Consider the following 20,066-nt stretch of genomic DNA (forward strand, 5'->3'; position numbering starts at 1 on the left):
AAATTTCATGAAATTTGGTTTTGATTCATTTGTTTTCAGGTTTATTTCAGAAAAAAATTGAATGCAGGAATTCAACTCAGAAAAAGAAATTATTTCCCAGTTTTGAAGTGTTTTGGCTTTAACACAGAGAGTCGTGTCGTCAGCATACTGAACCACCTTTCCATTCTGGATCGATGGGTTCAGATCGTTTACGTAAAGCAGAAAAAGAACTGGCCCAAGGATAGATCCCTGCGGGACTCCATGGGTGATCTTTGCTTTTGAGGATAAGGCATCCGAGATCTGCACACACTGCTCTCGGTCACTAAGATATGATCCAAGCCATTTTAGAGGCAGACCTCGTACACCACTCCTATCCAACTTGTGCAAAAGTATTTCATGATGCACACAGTCAAATGCTTTGGAGAGGTCGAGAAATACGCTGAGCACGTGTTCACGCCTCTCCAGTCCATCGACAACATGTTCTATGAGGTTAGTTACAGCGTCTATTGTACTCATTTTTTCTCTGAATCCGAATTGGGTCGGGGTGAGAATATCAAAACTTTCGAGGAAACTGCTGAGCTGTTCCAGGAAAAGTTTCTCAAAAATTTTGCTCAGCACCGGCAGAACAGAAATTGGACGGTAGTTGTTGGTTTGTAAGGGATCATCTTTTTTGAAAATCGGAATGACTTTTGCAGTTTTTAATTTTGATGGAAAGATTCCGGTTTGAAATGAACGGTTGATTAATTTTGTTAGTGGTGTTAGTAAATGCCTGAAGCATTGCTTTAACATCCACATTGAAACTCCGTTGATGTCGCAGGATCTTTTGGAATTCAGTCTCTTAATGACACGAACTACCTCCACCTCCGTCACAGGGGTAAAAGCGAAGGATGACATTGGTCCCTGTAGGTTGTGAGCACGAGGACGATGAACTGGTAAAACTGGATCAACAACGGCCACGTTTGAGAAAAAAGTGTTAAATTTGCTTGCTATTTCGAAAGGATTTTTAAGAATTGTTTGATCAATTTTTATTGAGATGTCTTTAGAGCTATTTGGTTTATTAGATTTAGAGTAACCATTTATGATTTCCCAAGCTGTGTTTGATATGTTATCAGAGTTTTGCAAACATTTATTAATTTCATAGGATTTGGAAGCTCGGATGACTCGTCTGTAAATTTTCTTGTAATTTTGATAAAAAGTTTTAAAATTCTCATTTTCAGATGTTATAAAAATTGAATGAAAAAATTTAAGTTTATCCCTTGAGACAAGAATGCCTTTTGTGATCCAGGTTTTTTTGTAATTTTTCCCTATTGTTTTGATTTTTTTAAATGGACAAAACATATCCAAATGAAAATTTAAACACTTATCGAATGCCGTAAACATTGCATCCGGACAGTCAAAATTATTTAAAAATTCCAGGATTCCTTCTGGAGACTTTTATTTAAAAGTTTGACATTTTGGGGTCGGACGTCTCTCTTAATGCAGAAGGTGCTTTTTTCGTTTACGAGGGAACATCCAGAGACCACAACCTCCTGCGCGAAGTGATCAGAGATCGCAACGTTCAAAACAGAGACCGAGATGTTTGAGAGATTCGTGACCATGTTGTCGATGGCTGTGCTCGAGTGAGCAGTCACCCTCGTTGGCAAGTCTATGGACCAATTTAGATTGAATGAATTCAGAACATCGCGTAATCGCTGGGTTTGGGGATTTGTGTTGTCTATTACATTAATGTTAAAATCACCGATCACAATGAATTTTTTGAGATTACGGAATTTAGAAGAGAATCAAATTTTTCAAAAAAGGTGTTTATACAGCCTCTTGGTGATCTGTATAACCCTACTATTATGATTTCCCCTTCTGTTTTTGCATTAATCTTTAAACCTGCGGCTTCAAAGTCGAGGTCATTACTTTCAGGTGTTTTGAAACAACAGAATTTTATTGGGGATTTTACAAAAATAGCAACACTTCCCCATTTGAAACGTTTTCTTTGATAAGAACATGCCAATGTGAAATTTTCAATTGTGAAGAACTGGATTGTATTCTCTGAGAACCCGTGTTCAGAGATGACAAGAATGTCCGGCTTCAACTCGTTACACATAAGTGTTAACTCGTTCCGTTTATTTGTGGCAGACTGAGTATTCAGATGAACAATTTTGAATTTGATCTTTTAGACATTTTTTAGAATTTTGCAAGTAAAATGGATTTTTGTTCAATGAAGCCGGGCCTGATAACCCTAATCTATTTTTGCACTGTACATTACTAGGCAGTTTTTTGAAACAGTCTTCATCGAAGCGTTCAGGATGTCGGTAGTTAATGGTTGCGATGTCCCGATGACAGCCTCGGCATAGGTGCCGTAGGGCAAGGTGACGGGGTCCGGTGTTGGAGAGGGTGTGGAACGGATCGGCGCAGTTACTACAGTGACGCGGCGACGGGGCCGAGGCATCATACCGGAGATCCTCTGAAGTATGAGGTCGGCCAGCAGTTGTTTGCCACTTGCACGCAGATGGAGGCCGTGTGGGGTGAAGTGGCTGCGAACCATGTTGCTGATATCCAGCATTTTCGCGCCCTCGTAACGGATACACAGCTCGGCAATATAATTATTGACGAGAGCCGTGGTCTGGTGAACTGGGCTGTCAGAGGGCAGGTCGTGCCTCGTAGGTAGCGACAACACCAGGAGCGCGGAGGACGAACAACAGTCTTTCACAATTTTCTCCAGTTTGCTGAAGATGATGTCCTGCTTCCCAGCAGCCACGTCATTTGTCCCGGCCAGCAGTACACAACAGTGGTCTGGAGGATGGACGAGGGCCGGGGTTACACTCAAGAGACCCGCCCCAGGCTTGCAGATCCCGCCGATGTTGGTTCCTCTTGAATATTTGCACATTAGAGAGGCAAGATGGCGTGAATGACTATCCCCTATCACAGTCACATTCTTAAATGGCAATTTAACCATAGGTGTTGTTTCAGGATTACCGGTTTTTATTTGATTTCCTGTCCCGGTCTCAGGTTTTGCGGAATTGTAAGTTTTTTTTACCGTGTTTTTTGGGCTTTCTTTTCTTTTTCTTACTTGTTTTTTTGGTGACTACTGTAAAGGTGACTCCCTCTTCAGCCGGTGCAGCTGTGGACTCCTTCTGCAGATAAATCTTATCGTTTGATATTTTAAAGTTTGAGGAGTTAATTTTTGCTTTCAGGTCTCTACTTTCTGCTTCAAACAGTCTTAATGTACTTATCATCTTCTTGGTCTCTTCTTCATAATATATTTTACATTTTCTACATGGCAACTCAACCCTTAATGACAAGATTTGTTTTCTCAATTCTTCATTTTTGTCCCTTTCCAGTTTTATTAAATTTTCTAGGGATTGAGAGGAGTGCTCAGCTGGAATGGTTTGATGCACAGCAGAGACTGCCGCCGTCTCTGTACCTGGTGAACCGGCAACGTGTGTCGACGACTCGTGGACGCGCGCGGAGTCCTCGTCAGCTTCATTGTCCTCGACCCGTGTCCCGAGCTGTTCATCGACTACTTCTGTAGTTATAGAAGGACATACATTTCCAACAAAACCATGTGGCAACTCAAATACTTCATTAGTGTACTGTAAGAGTCGCGTGTCTGAGGCTATTACGTGATCAGTTACATCTCGTAATTGTTTTTCCAGGTCAGTGATTGTATTCTTAAGAGAAGAATTTTCTAACTCTAATTGGTCTATATTTATTGAGACATTATTTTTAGTTGGTATATTTGGAGTAGAATGGGTCAAAATGTCAGGTGTTTCCATTATAGAGTTCTGTGTGGTATCTTGAATGTCTGGTGGAGAGGTGGCAGTTCGACTGGGTGGCGTGGTGGAGGCGAGGTTTGTCTTGGTCTCGACTACAGCAGCAGCAGATGGTGTTGTGCAGCCAGCCTTGGGCGAGGCAAGGCTCCGCATAGTGACCGGATGATGGCCCGAGTGGTGAGGTTTACAGCTGATCACTGCAGTCATGTCAGAGTTGGTTGTAACAGTGGCACCGCAGGTTTTTCCAAGGCATCTCCAGACCTTTTCTCCATTTTTTTCTACAGTAACTTTCTCTAAATTTATGTCCATTAAAAACAATATGTGGTTTGCCGTTCGTAGTTGCCTGTATTTCAATTGTCATTTTCGAAAATAAAAATGATTGCACATGTATTAATATAAGTTACTAATATATAAATATAGTCCAGATAAATAAATAATTTCTTAGAGACACGACGAAAATGACAAATACAACAAGAATAAAAATAAAAATCTAAAAACAATGATTTAAAAACAACTACTTAAAACAACGATTTAAAAACAACAATCTAAAAACAACGATCTAAAAACAACGATTTAAAAACAACTATCTAAAAAACAACGATTTAAAAACAAAGTCCAGATTGTGGTCAGGTACGTAAAAATAAAATCAATAGCGCCTGCGAGTGACGGACGCAGTCAGTACAATCAGGGATGTTGCGGGTTGACGGACAGGTATCTGTGGCGCCAGACAAGAACAACCAGTTGCCCGACTTGTGTTGCCCTCTGTCGGTGACTGTGAAAACCAAGCAGGGACTCCTGGTAATTCTTGTTGCAGATTGTTGGCAGCAATAGTTCAAAGTGCGCATGCGCGAGAACGTTATAATTGCAATAACCGGCCAGGTAGCTTTGATAAAGATGGAATTCTCAGAAGGTTAAATTGGTTATCAGTAAGGACAGTTCAGAGTTCACAGATTACATTCAAGCTTACCCGAGATTTTACATCAAATAGTAATAACTGGATATCGCGCACATATGCCACACTTAAAATAGAGTGAGAAACACTAGCATTTAACTATTATAATTGATAAAATATTGGGAAGATAACATTTATGTGTTTGCAATTAGAATCCAGGCTTACCAAGTGTTGATTCAATACGAAAGTTGAGTTTAGCTCCAGGTTACTTTCCCCTTACATGTATCATCTGACATCTGATACTGTTACTTAACTTGAATCGTGAAATCTGAAGTCATGTACGTCATCAACTATACTGTACTACATTTGGTGGTCTGGGTGTCTGATGTCAAAACGTTGGGGGGGGGGGGGTTCGTTTGAGCTTCTTCATTATTTGTCGCCGACTATTTTTGGGGATCCCTTTACACGAAAGTGACTATTAATGAAATAATACGTCCAATTTTAAATAAATGTGTGTATGAGTGTGTAGAAGTCAATATATATGGAAAATAACCTTATATGTATATGTATGGGTACATACAAAATAATAAATAATAAATAAAGTACATTGATTATTACTCTGGTTAATCAGTTACGAATGGCATTTAAAACTTTAAAGACGTTTTTAATTCTATATAAACTCTACTAATGCAATTATTTATTGTTGTAAATGTTTTATTGATCCATATGGGATCCATATACTTAACGATCTGTAATGTATATAATATTTTTCTAATTATATTTACACTTCTATTTAAAATTATATTTAATTACTTAGGTATGATTGTTTTAGGTGTTTCAAAGCTTTACTGGTCAAATATACTTTCTTTACAATAATATGTTTTGCTTATTTAAGTGTTCGGTGGTCACATATTGAAAATAAATAGAAATATATTTATGATTCTTTGTGTATTATGAAATTACTAAAACACACACTGTGTAAGGATAAAAAATCTTCATTTGTCCATCGATGAAACACAGATTGATTGGTCATTTCATTTATGGTAAAAAACGAATGGATGTTGGGTAAAATGTACCTTTCACAACATTTACCGTTATAAATAATAGCCTAAATGACGAACAACTTTCGAAAAATCTATAAAGCTTTATCATATTCTATAAAAAGCAGTGAAGGCTACTACTAACGATATAATAATAGTATTTGAACATCGGAAAACTTATTCACATACTTTGTAATAACATGGGATGAACAAAGATTTGAATGAACGCAAGGATTAGTGATATTTGGAAACCTTTACGAGTTACAGTATCAATCACACGACGTTTCAAATACTAGTATTATCTGTTTGTTCAGGTTTAATGTCCTTATTAAATATTATAGTTTTAAAACTTTATGTGTATTTTATGTATTGAAATATAGTTTCTAATTATGAACTGATTGATTAATAACTAGTTATGAAGAAATTAAGAACTACTATACATTTGAAGAAATGTGCAGTACTTTAAAAATGTAAATAAACTTATATACTACGTAACTGATAAATACATGTAAAATTGTAGTTATATTGATTGATGTTATCTTATAAGATTACAAAACCCCATAATACCATACATATTTATAATATTCTTCTAATATGTGTACTTGTGTGTAAACATGATAGGCTAAACTTAACGATTATGGGTTAGAACATTGGCGTATTGTACAAAACATATAATAATACGATTACTTTTTAAGATTGCATAATTTTATATATAATGAATTACAAAACGTACTTGCTCCACTAGGACTCAAACCCAAATGTTTCAATTGCCAGGTGAGTATGCTTTCTATTTACAATTCAATTTATTTTTATTTATACCATGTCTCTCATATGTTTTTTTAAATAATTAAACTAACATATTTTCGGAATACCTAGCTATAACTGTTAATCAAATTTCTGGAAAATCATAAACTAATTATAATCAGTAATAGCCTAATTTAATTATGATAAACGTTACAAAAAGTATTTGTTCCGCCGGGACTCGAACCCGGGTCTCCCACTATCCGGGTGAATGAGCTACCAGTACACCATTCACTTTTTACGGTTCAATTATTTTTCACTTTCGTCACGTCTGTCACACATGTGATTAGTAAATAACCATAGAAACGTCTAATAATGAATGATATGACAATTCTGGACCCCTTTACAAAATGTTTAATGCAATGTAGATAGATATAACGAAATATTAACTATTTCTGTTGCTCTCCCAATAATGTCTCCCCAGATTATTTATTACTTAAATGCTTTAGTAGAACCGTATATTTCGTAGGCAGTTAGCTTTAAATGTAATCATAGATCCAAATATAAATCACCATATTACCACGTAAACTTTATTAATAAGCTCAATTTAGGTTAGAAAAAATCATGTTCTTTTTATGGATTTTATGTCATGTCTTGTAATATTCCAAAGTAAAATCATAAATATAAAATAAAAGTGTTTGAAAATACTTCATTATTAATTGTATTGTTAAATATAATTTCTTCAAAATTTGCAGATTTGTTTCGATAATTGTTAGATTTGTTATATTATGTAGGCCTACACTTAGTTTTCAGTAATATTTTATTAGTTTACTGTTTATGCTGGTAAATTATCTTCTTTTTAATTGTTAGAAATATAAAAATGATGTTGTTAATATAAAACCACAAGTAAAGTTGATTTTGTGAACTAAAATAAAAAGGCTTCTAGTAATCTTGTTTCCCATGAAAATAATCCGTGAGGTTGTTATATTTCACAAAAGTGGTCCAAACATAAAAGATTGAGTGTTTTAATCAGGACAGAGGCCGAGGTAATTACGAGATTGGAAAGTCTGCAGTAGATCTTTATGAAGGGAGATTTATCACTTTGGAAACTTTTCTCAAACCAAGAATATTAAAAATGTACGCCGAACTTTATGAAGACATTACCTTAACCAAACTTTACGTTGTGCAGTCCTCTCCCAGCCTTTTTATGTTGTTACTTTTAGTTTCACTTATTAAATAACAACACTATAGACTTGGCTAACAGTAACGTGTGAAATGTTAAACTTGTTACGGTACAACGTATTCAAGAATTTAGTTTTTCACTTATTTTCAGAGGAGATAAATTTTTTCTTGCACATGGAAAACATAAATAAGGAGGTTCACTAATTGAATACTATTCATTTATATAACTTAAATATAATAATAAATAATATAATAATATAATATTATAATGCGTAAATTAAGATGTTAAAGATTATGAATGAGATTTAGTAGTTTATGGAAAATTTATGATTTGTTTTACTGATGTGTGTTAATGTATACTCTTTAATAATAAGTTTTTAAAAATTTCATTAAATAAAATTACCCATAAGCTAACTAAATTAGGGAGAGTTATACGAATGATATATTCAAGAACATTTTGAAAGATCATAAAAGGTCTGAGCAACATTAAAGAATTAAATTAAGGTTCATCGAATTATAAACGATTTGCCTATGTGACCCATGTTCAATAATCGATAGTTCAATACTACAGCTTAGCCCTAAGATTTTTATTATAAATGATTAATTGCCATTAATACTGAGCGTTAGCTTAGACTATAACTCGAGAGGTTTTAATAATGTCATTTCTACCTACATTTTTGTTTGAAACTCTGTCAGTCTGTCCGCACGATTACTCAAAAACGAACTGATTACAGACTTTTCATGGATTTTAATTTCTATAAAATTAACTTTGGGTTCGATTAATCTCCATTATGCATTTCATCTCCACGAATTCTGTAACGCGTCACGTTGTAGGATGTACTCGTACATTGTAGTAACATTATTAGATCTTTAACTGTGTTACAAAAACTATGGGTTTCTCGCATAGTTCCATAACAATAGTAAAAATAGATTTTATAATTGGAAAAACTGTATTTTAAACTTAAGCGATACAGATCTATATACTTTAAAAAGATATAGTGTATTATGTGTTTAAGGCAACTAACATGTTTCTAGTCTGCTAGGCCGTTACAGATACAGTGATTATAGTTGATTTGCACGGTCTACAATAAGTTTAATGAACTTGTTTCAGTACCACAACTGCGAGGTGGGATACTCAATGACGAAGCTACAGCCATTGGTTGACCTACCAATGCTACCGCGACGGCAAGAGAGCACGGTATAGCATGTTTCTGTGTGTTGTTGCATGGTTAGTAGCGCACTCACTTCTATAGCATAGGCTACATTTATATTTGGCCGGCACTGTGTCAGCTCAGCTTTTATAACCTGTTAAAAGAGTTAAATCTATTAATTATTGTGTAATATTCACATTTTTGAGCATGTGAGTTTATATAATAAAAAGGGACGATCATTGTGTTCTGTGTGCTCTTATATGGTTTTATACATGCGTGGCACTCTGCCACGTTTCAAAAAGTAGATTTAAAAAAATACCATTTTAACTGCCAGACAAATTAAGCCTACAAACTCTGTAATAAATAAATGTGATACACGTGTTTTATTATGTTACTGTACAAAAATGTTAGTATGTTTATTACGAAGACATATTAAAAATGATTGGAAAATATTTTTAATATATACAGTACACTTATATAGATATATTGTAAATAAAGTGCTTTTCCAAATACAGTTTTTTTAATATTTTAATTAAATATTTTAATTTTACTTTAAAATAATTAATTTTCTTTAATTATAAATGAATGAAGAAACAGTATTATTAATGTTACACCAGTGCCGTTAGTAAAGATATCCAAATACATAAATAACTTTATAATTGTGGGTGTTAAATCTAAAATATTACCTGTTGAAACACTGATCTAACCGTTAGACTCTGGACTCTGAATTCCTTCCGCTCTTCTCTCTTTTGACCATTAAAAAAAGGTGAATATACAATGAAGTACATAAAATATGCATAGTTCAGAAAGTATATTTTTATTTTTCAAATGGTTTTATTACAATTTTATTAATATATTGAAATTTACCGTATATAACTAATTTAATTTTTAATTATGTAATATTAAAGTCTGTTAAAAATGTATAAACTATATAACTCTGAAACAACGTGGACTGGATATATATATATATATATATATATATACATTACTTAAAATGTATAAATGGCAACAGCCTTATTTAATTTCAATAAACATTGAATCGCAAAAAGTACTTGCTCCGCCGGGAGGATACTCCCGGCGGAGCAAGTACTTTTTGCGATTCAATGTTTACTGAAATTATATATATATATATATATCTTTATATATATATATTTCTTGTGTGCGTGTGTATGTTAATGAACTCCTCCTAAACGGGTGGACCGATTTTAATGAAACCTTTTGTGTGTCTTCAGTTGGATCCGAGAATGGTTTAGATTCATAATTCGGTCCAATTTTAATAGTTTATTTAATTAATTTTTTAATAATAAATAGTTGTTGATGGTGGAGTGTTTTACATTGAATCCGCCAAGACTGCGCCACGACACGTAATACAAAGTGAACTGTTACTTAACAACTGTGAATATTTTCAGCTGAAGTTCATCAAAGAGGCAGAAAACATTTGTTCACATTTAAAATTTAGAAAGTTTAATATTTTTAATTTGTAAAGTGCTTGATAAGTAGTGTAATGCAGATTGCAAAAGATGAAGTTTCACCAATTGTTCTTCGTAAACATAATAATATTACAACACAGCCATAATGTTTTTCTATTTTAATTCCAGCCGACAGTTTGTGCTGCTATCAAATTTGTGCGTTGTTTTGTAACCTTCTGTAATTATTGTGTGAGTGCTAATTGTTATAATACATTAATAGAGATTGAAGATGTTTGAAGTGCATAAAAAACTATAGTTATTTATTAAAGTTATTTAACTCATTTTGCAAATTTATTGAAGTGAGTATATTGGTCGCATAGGCCTACCTCAAATAACCTAAGTAGCATACAAATCAAAAGGTTGTGTTTCTGTGTGTGAATATTGTTAACAGTTTATATAATCAAGTTTTAAAACTAAATTGGATTTAAAATAATTTGTTGTAATTTACATTTTTTAATCTGCAGTCCAGAATTGGTCACATAAGTTCAAATTAAGTAGCATACAAATCACGTGTGAATAAGTACTTATTGTTTAATAGTGTAGCAATTGGTTTTAAATTAAATTCTGTTGGCCAGTTCCGATATTATACTGTAATTTTAAATTACTAATTTTATAACAAGTAATATTTTTTTAATTTACAACTTAATTTATCGCAATGCTATTGAATGTAAAATATTTTTTGTTAATCCTTCAGGAATGTACATAAACAAATTAGATGGTTTTCCGATAGGGCTGAAGTATAATAAGTGGCCTCCATCACAATCGAATTATTGATATTTCTGAATAGCCTATCTAAACTACTATCCGAATTGGATTATAGTTTTATTTAAAGGCTAAAGTATAATAAGCAAGCCACCATCACAATCGAATTATTGATATTTCTGAATAGCCTATCCCAAACTACTGAATTTCATTATAGTTATTTATTCGGTCAAATATAATTAAATTTTTAATTATAAATTGTTGTTGATGTTGGAGTGTTTTATATTGGATACGACAGACTGCGCTACGACACGTAATACAAAGTGAACTGATACTTAACAGCTGTGAATATTTTCAGCTGAAGTTCACCCAAAGAGGCAGAAACATTTGTTTACATTTAGATTACATTATTATAAAGTGCTTGATCATAGTCTAATGCAGATTGCAAAGTTAAATTTTCACCAATTGTTCTATGTAAACATTATAATATTACAACACAGTTTAATCAATAATAGTCTTGAAAGCATAGAGTAAGCATAAACATATAAAAATAAACACCACTTCTTATTTCAATATATCCTGTACTCACTTTGGAGGATAGAGATTAACCAGATATAAAAATTGGAAGTTTTAGCTTTTAACTGAAATTGATAGTTTGTGCTGCTATCAATGTGTGTGTGTTTGTTTTGTAAGGTTCATGTTTTCAAAAGTAAATAACGCAAATAACATTAAAATATAAATAGAATGAAGTTATAAAAAGTGTACTACGTGGCCCGCGTTATAAGGTTTATAAAAGCCAACAGGCAAAAAGAAGAAAATAAAAAATAAAACATCGTGTAATTATTGTGTGAGTGCTAAAATTATAATAGTACATTAATAGAGATTATTGGTCGCATTACCTCAAATAACCTAAGTAGCATACAAATCAAAAGGTGTGTTTCTTTGTGTGAATAACTATTGTTAACATTTTAGGTAATCAAGTTTTAAACTAATGGATTTACAATAATTTGTTGTAATTTACATTTTTAATCTGCAGTCAAAATTGGTCAGATAAGTTCAAATTAAGTAGCATACAAATCACATGTGTGAATAACTATTGTTAATAGTGTAGGGATTGGTTTTTAAATTAAATTCTGTTGGCCAGTTCTGATACTATACTGTAATTTTAAATAACTATAATGAAATTCGGTCGTTTAGATAGTCTAATCAGGAATATCAATAGAGGTTATCCAGATATAAAATTGGCAGTTTTAGTAAAATACACTTTTAACTGAAATTCGTAAATATTAAGTGTGCAGCGATTGATCAGTTAATTTTTGTTTATAAATAAATAGTTTTTTTATTTGGTATGTTTATATTGGATCCAGCAGAATGTGCTACGATCGCAGTTTCCAAATGTTTTTTTCTATTTTTAATTCCAGGTTTTTTCCCGACAGTTTGTGCTGCTATCAAATTTGTGTGTTGTTTTTGTATCATCGTATAATTATTGTGTGAGTGCTAATTGTAATATTAAATTAATAGAGAATCACATGTGTCAATAACTATTGTTAATAATGTAGGAATTAGTTTTAAATTAAATTCTGTTGGCCAGTTCTGATACTATACTGTAATTTAAAGTAACTATAATGCAATTCAGTAGTTTGTACTTCAACCTATAGGGAATACTTATTTAGTATATTAAGATAAATTAAGTTCTGTTGGCCAGTTTCGATACTATACTGTAATTGTAAAAAACTATAATGTAATTCAGTAGTTTTAGATAGACTAATCAGAAATATCAATAAGTTGATTGTGATGGTGGCCGCTTATTATACTTCAGCCTTTAAATAACTATAATCTAATTCGGATCATCATTTTAGTAGTTTAGATAGGCTATTCAGAAATATCAATAATTCGATTGTGATGGTGGCCCACTTATTGTACTTCAGACCTATAGGGAATACTTATTTAGTATTTTAGATACCGTAGTCTACGTTGTTATACATTTTTATCTAGAAGTTACTTATTTAAAATTACATATTCAATAAGTTACTCATATTCATTGTGTACTATTATACAGAATTTTATTTTTACAGAAAAATGCCCACGTCTTTTGTGGAAGAGGACGAATAGTTATTCAATCATGTGATTTATATGCCTACCTAATTTGCACTTATGTGACCAAACTGTTAACAATAGTTATTCACACATAGAAACACAACCTTTTGATTTGTATGCTACTTAGGTTATGCGACCAATATACTCACTTCGTTCAATAAATTTTCAAAATTATTTCAATAACTTCAAATATATAACTATAGTTATTTATATACTTCAAACATCTTCAATCTCTATCAATGTAATATTACAATTAGCACTCACACAATAATTACACGATTGTTACAAAACAACACACATATTTGATAGCAGCACAAACTGTCAGGAAAATCTGGAATTAAAATAGAAAACATTTGAAACTGATCGTAGCGCATTCTGCTGGATACAATGTAAAACATTCCAAGATGGTCCACTCATTTAGGAGGAGTTCAGCTCCATACACACGCACACAAGAAAATATAAATATAAAGATAATGAAATTCGGTAGTTTAGATAGACATTCAGAAATATCAATAATTCGATTGTGATGGTGGCCGCTTATTATACTTCAGACTTTACATAACTATAATCTAATTCGGATAGTAGTTATATAGGCTATTCAGAAAATATCAATAATTCGATTGTGATGGAGGTCACTTATTATACTTCAGCCCTATCGGAAAATCATCTAATTTGTTTGTGTATACTCCTGCAGGATTAACAAAAAATATTGTACATTCAATGGCATTACGATAAATTAAGTTGTAAATTGAAAAAATATACCTGTTATAAAATCGTTTGTTTCAACTTTTTTTTACCTTCAGATTAAGTAAGTTTTCATTTAAAACATCCTCTACACTTCACATCACTCATGTTATACTCACACACACACACTATCGTTGGTCAAAGTGGTGATTAAAATGTACATGTGATGAAGTTAGATATTGTAATAACTTTTTAATAGACATTTTTATCAAAACAGCCCAGATTGTTACAGATTAATCAAAGTTTAAAAATTTTCGCATTAAAGACGTGTGTACAGGACAACGTCTGTCGGTCTGCTAGTATATATATATATATATATATATATATATATATATATATATATATATATATATATATATATGAAAGAAACGGCCAAATACAAAATAATTGAATCGTAAAAAGAGAGTGGTCTGTGGTGTAATGGTAGCACATTCACCCGGCAAGTGAGAGATCCGGGTTCGAATCCCGGCGGAGCGAGTACTTTTTGCGATTCAATATTTATTGAAATCATATATATATAAAAAACTACATATTTATATTTATAGGTTATATATTCTCATATAAAACGTGCAATAAATGGTTTTAAATATAGCCTGCTTTACCGGCTTATATGCACTAGGAAAAGCACACCATATAGAATGATTCACGCAGCTTTATTATAGTAAGAGAAAAATAATATTGCGTATGTCCTAATATTGTATTTTAGTGTATATTGTACATTATCTTATGTTATATTTTCAACATTTTATGCTGCAAAATAAAGATATAAAACGACTCTTTGAGTCTTTTTTGTGATGTGACTTGCTTTACTTTCAGATGTTTTCCACATACAGCAAGACATAGTGCTTATTTCAGTACAAGATGCAGAGCTGCAGTATTCTGCTATAATAATGTGTGATATGTGAAAGGTCGTCACATGGATCAATCATATTTGTGAATGTGTTTTGTAATGTGTATATTTTTGACTCCAGTCCAATTGGTTTTAGTTTCTTGTCTCTAGCAAAAGGAAGGTTAAACATTATGCTTTATCATATGTATATGGTTAATAATATATTATGCTTTAATTTACCAGATTCATTGCAAATTTACGTTTTTGAAATTCTCTGTTCGTTATAAATCTTTGCGTATTTAGTGCATATCGGGGGGAACATTGTTTAGTTAGTTTCAGAAGCCTCACATGAGTGCTTATAAAATAAGCATCTCATGATAGAATATAGAGTTTTAATTATTTCGGGAAATATGTTGAGATATTGGTAAAAGTGAAAATAAACAATAATTCTCTAGCACTATGGTCTATTTTGCTAAGTTTAGCGTCCGTTTAATTTTTAATAGATATCTACAGAAGAAGTATTTGTTTACTACCGTCGAGAATTTCAATTTTATTTCATGTAAATCCTGGTAATCTGCTAATACTAAAAATGTAGTTCGTTAAAGAATGAGGTGCTACACATTTTGTTCATTTTAAAGCTATATTTTGTATGTCTTGCGAAAATGTATGAAGAAATGTATTTATTTCCAGATTTAATTTACAATATTACAATCTTAAAAATATTCTTGATATTGATTATTTTTCAACTACGCAAAGTAGCTTGAAATAAATAAAAAGCACAATAATGTAGAACATTGTCCTGGAGAAATGAGCCTGCGTGGGCTTTGATGCGTGTTAAGATGCGAGTTCTTAGTAAAATAATATCAGGCTGAATATTCAACATTTATAAAATTAAATAACTATGAAAATGGTAAACCTTTCGTAAACGTAATTTGCAATGGTAAAGTTTCATGTTACTCTTTAATTTACACAAAAACAATAATATTAAAGAACATTTTTATTGATGTAAAACATTGAGATGTCTAATATAGTTCATAAAATAGAATACATGTTACGTGGGAGTTTCTATAATTGTTTAGTATATTCTCAATAATAAATATAACAAAATAAGATTTAATCTGAGGATAAATTAAATATTTAAACTAATTACGTTTTTTGTTTTTTTAATGGAAATAACCTAATTCTTTATTAAATTAATAGCATTACTAGCGTCAGAAAAGATAGTTATTTATAACATTAGATGTAAATAAATCATTGAAGCAATATATTGTTGAAATAGAAATTCTCACTAAGAATAAAGCTTAATAAGTGGCATAGCTCATAAATATGGGAATAAATAGATAAAAAGTCTTAAACTTATTATTTTACTGTCTGTATAAAGCTTTGGGCCAAACAAAATTGACGATATTAATTCTTTATATCGACTTTTACAATTATTATTACAATTATGCAGTATATAAATAAATATATCATATAAATAGCGTATCTATTCATCAGACATTATCGTTTAAGAATAAATTTTATTAAAGTACCTTGAGATTTTGCACATAAGAACAACACTCTTTATTGTGTGTCTTCTTTATTTAATGTATGCTTAAAGACTTAAGAAGCTGCCATTTAGAAAAAAAGCTTCTAAATATTGTAAATTTTTCCTGTAATCAGGTGATTAGGATAAAAATGTATGTACAATATTTTTACTTATTACTCGTACAACAATACATCCGTAAACAAAATATGTGTTATTTAAACCAAAATAAAATTGTAGCTATTCGGATAAATATTGAGTGATAATAAATTTTAATATAATGTTTTGGTTTGCCTTTGGCCCAGGAATAATACCTAAAATATTGGTCGAGAGTTGCAGAACACTCTGAATACTTTCCATATTTGTATTAGTTATTTACAAAAAATATCAAAGCTCGTTTAATTCATTGATTAAATATTAAAAACAGTATACAATTTACTAAATATTGAAGAACACTTAGTTGCTTATTGAAGTCTTTCAAAAGAGACATTTCCCATAACGTTACTATAAAAATAAGGGAATAAAACAGTATTGCGTTTATCATTTATGCTATGAAGAAAACTCACGCTCATTTTACTACAGCCAGTCTTAGTAATGAAATAAAAAAATGTCCGTTCTTATTTATATATTCTCATTGTTGAGAGGAAGAATAGAGGTGAGGTATGTAACAGGAGATATGTTTAATTTGTTGTTTTACGTACGATTTATTATCAATATTATATTCCAATTGCAATAGTGATACTTATTTAGGTGAGATGATAGGTACTGTAGAACCAACGGAACTCTACTGTATTATTCTTATAGAATATTATCAGGGTAAGTAATATGGCATCTGGTAGAACGAGATAGAAATTCTCTAGTTTTGTGGGAATATAATTGTCGTTTTCACTAGAATGTTTTATTATGTAATTATTTTTGAATGAGGCAGTGTAAATTGAACAATTTTTATTTTTTGTACGTAATAAGAATAAGATATGCATAAAATACGCGTAACGATTATTGCGGTGGGTGTTTTTAAGTTGCCTCTTGATTTTCTAATAAAATTCAGAATACTAAATATGATTTTGGCACAAATACATATATAATGTTTTTAGTTATTGCAATAAGATTGAAACTGCATTACCCCACTCTAAAATAATAATGGAATGACAAGTACTCCTTTTGACATTTAAATTTAAATCTTTTTAAGTATTCCACAATATTTAATTTACTACTTAAAACCTTTATACTGTCTATATACTGGCTATACTGTCTTAATAGGTTGTGAAAGAGGATAATAATTTACACTTATTTTAGTAGCAAGCACTGGGTGTACTTGACGATTACGATTTATTTGTGATTTTATGAAGTGGTAACGAAATATGCTATAGTGTTAATATATTTAGTTTTCCTACAAAGTATTTAACCTTATCCAACAATTTTCATTACACTTTGTTATCAGTACATTTATAAAATCTTCTTGTAGATATTTTCTGTTTGTGTTTTGATAAAACCTAGGCCTATATAGCTCCATGAGATGGAAAATAAGTTATTTTTGAACAACCATCCAATTATAAATTATTAACTTCTATACATTTAGTACTTCATGCACTTCTGTGTCGTTTTTCTTTAACAACTTTTGCAAATAATTTCCTAAACTCTGGCTAGTAAGTTTAAAACTTTTTTACAACATCATCTTATGTTTATATGTAATATAATTTGTGGCTTAACTATAAAGTAAGATAATATATATTATATACGTTAGTTGTATAATTTGTTATTTAAGTACATAGTTTTACTAATATAACATATTTTATTAACGCTATTCTACTGGTAACCGTTTGTAATAACATATGACGCGACGTTCTGAATGCACTCATACCTGCACATCCAGCACTCAAACTATAGTCAACATTGTTTTTTTTAGATATTTGTCCTGCCTACTCTACTAGAACCCAGCTATCAAGCTGTCTTGGTAACGTTGCGACTACTGCTTCTGCATGTTCCGGCTTTCCACCATTATTCTAATATAATTCTGGATCTCCTTAATATTCTTCTTCAGTCATCTTTAGATAGTATATAACAGAGTAAACCACCGTGTTGACCCTCCTCAAGCATGGGTATATCTAACACTAACCATATTTTGTTCTTAGGTCTCTGTGCTGCCACCGCTACTCGAAACAAGTTGTCAGACTGTCCTGGTACCACCACAGACTGTCACCAGGTTCTGACAAGAGTCAAGTGATGAGTTCTGCCAAGTCTGCACCTTTAGCCCACGTGTCATCAGACATTGACAGACGTTCTGGGAATTTTCAACTTATGGGTTAGCGTAAAAAATGGAATTTTTTTCACTAATTTCAAAAAGACATTTTTCGATAATATTAGAAATAAACCCAATAAATCTATGTTTTAATGTATTGTTCTGATATATTTAAAAGGAACTGATTTATTATTATCTGTTTTAAATCAATGAAATATTATCTTAACTTTGGTCTATACTGCGTGACATACGGAATTGTATCATGCACGTCTATGGTATAGATGGAATTTTTATACAAGTCTACATATTTATGTTATGGCAAATGTGTCAAACGATAAGATAGTGTAGGATCTAATGGAAAACCCTCATGATGCATTATTGATCGATGCAAACTGACATTATTTGTTCCGCCGTTTACATTCAGTTATTACATTCAGTCAATAAATTAATATGTATGTCAATAAAAACTAATTATAACGAAGATTAGTATTTAGAAAATCTTAATTTAAAACATTTACGTATTTTAATAACTTATAGTTCAGAAAATATAATAAAATTCCTTTCAGTAACATATTTGTCTATTTTATTTAAAAATAAATAATAAATCATGCCAAAATAATAGCAACAGTATCGATTTTGATGTTTGTTGGCATTCATGTAGTGTTACAAATAATTATTTATGAAAATATACTTTATGAAAACACGAACTCTTTTACATACTATGTTCGTTGAAATGTTATTACACAAAACGAATATTCTTAGTTCTTGTATATTATGTACTTATCGGTGAAAATTTCAGCCATCACTCATGTAATTAATTACTACCAGCAATTTTAACTATATTATTACTCGACAATTACGTAAAGTTATATACTTTAGGTTTATATATTAAATTATATGTTGTATAAATATATTTTCTGAGATGATAGTATAAGTTTTTGATTCTAGAGTATATAAATTATTTTGGAATTTCAATTATTGGTGTTATTTGTGAATAACAGTGTACATTTTCTATATCGAAATGCTCGTACAATGAAGTAAGTCATGTAGCAACAGGTTCAAGATAACAAAGTAAATAACTCACGTATGATGACTGAAACACTACTTGTTACCTCTAACGTTTTAATATATATCAAAACTCACTATGTTATTCTCAATCTTTTTTATATATATGTTACAAAATTATATACAACAATACTATAAGTCAGTAAACGAAGTTATCATTTAAAAGGCTGTGTATAGAATTTTATATATTTGTACTAAAACGATGTTGTAATAATATTAGTTAATTTAATAGGTAATTTATTGATCACGTTTTTAAACTGTCAAATGTTTACCACTCATTTTAATATTACTGTACATACATTGTAAATTATGTAAATATCAATAAAGAACATATTTGGTTACAACAGATGTGTCAGTTTTATAACTAACGAATAATTCCTGTATTATATTGGGACTAATTTATTTAATTTAATTCGTATATCATATTTATTGAACGATGTGAATAGCTATATTAACATATTTATGAATATTGTTGTTATGAAAATGTGTAAAAAAATTTGATCGATAACATATATTCCAAATTTATATAATATTTTTTTAGTTATATTCTCTTGCAAACCATTTATAAATAATTTTTATTTTGTAATTTACATAGTTTTTCAACATTTTACAACGTATTGTGTAATGAATAAGTTTGGTTAGTGAAT

General features: G+C 31.1%; 1 protein-coding gene across 3 annotated transcripts in view; it reads left to right on the plus strand.

Moving 5' to 3' along the window:
• Positions 1 to 19,750, plus strand: part of LOC124371277 (nephrin-like) — a 136,515-nt gene extending 116,765 nt beyond the window's left edge. For 2 of the 3 annotated variants that reach the window (XM_046829620.1, XM_046829622.1), the window contains exons 15-16: positions 8,710 to 8,796; positions 18,248 to 19,750. In XM_046829620.1, the coding sequence (XP_046685576.1) occupies positions 8,710 to 8,796; positions 18,248 to 18,325 (165 nt within the window). In that variant the 3' untranslated portion in view covers positions 18,326 to 19,750. Of the gene's footprint in view, positions 1 to 8,709; positions 8,827 to 18,247 lie in introns of all 3 variants that reach the window. The other variant, XM_046829628.1, reaches the window with a different exon arrangement.
• Positions 19,751 to 20,066: the final 316 nt, after the last annotated feature.

This window comes from Homalodisca vitripennis, chromosome 1 (genome assembly GCF_021130785.1).
Source record: "Homalodisca vitripennis isolate AUS2020 chromosome 1, UT_GWSS_2.1, whole genome shotgun sequence".
Classification (NCBI taxonomy): Eukaryota; Metazoa; Arthropoda; class Insecta; order Hemiptera; family Cicadellidae; genus Homalodisca; species Homalodisca vitripennis.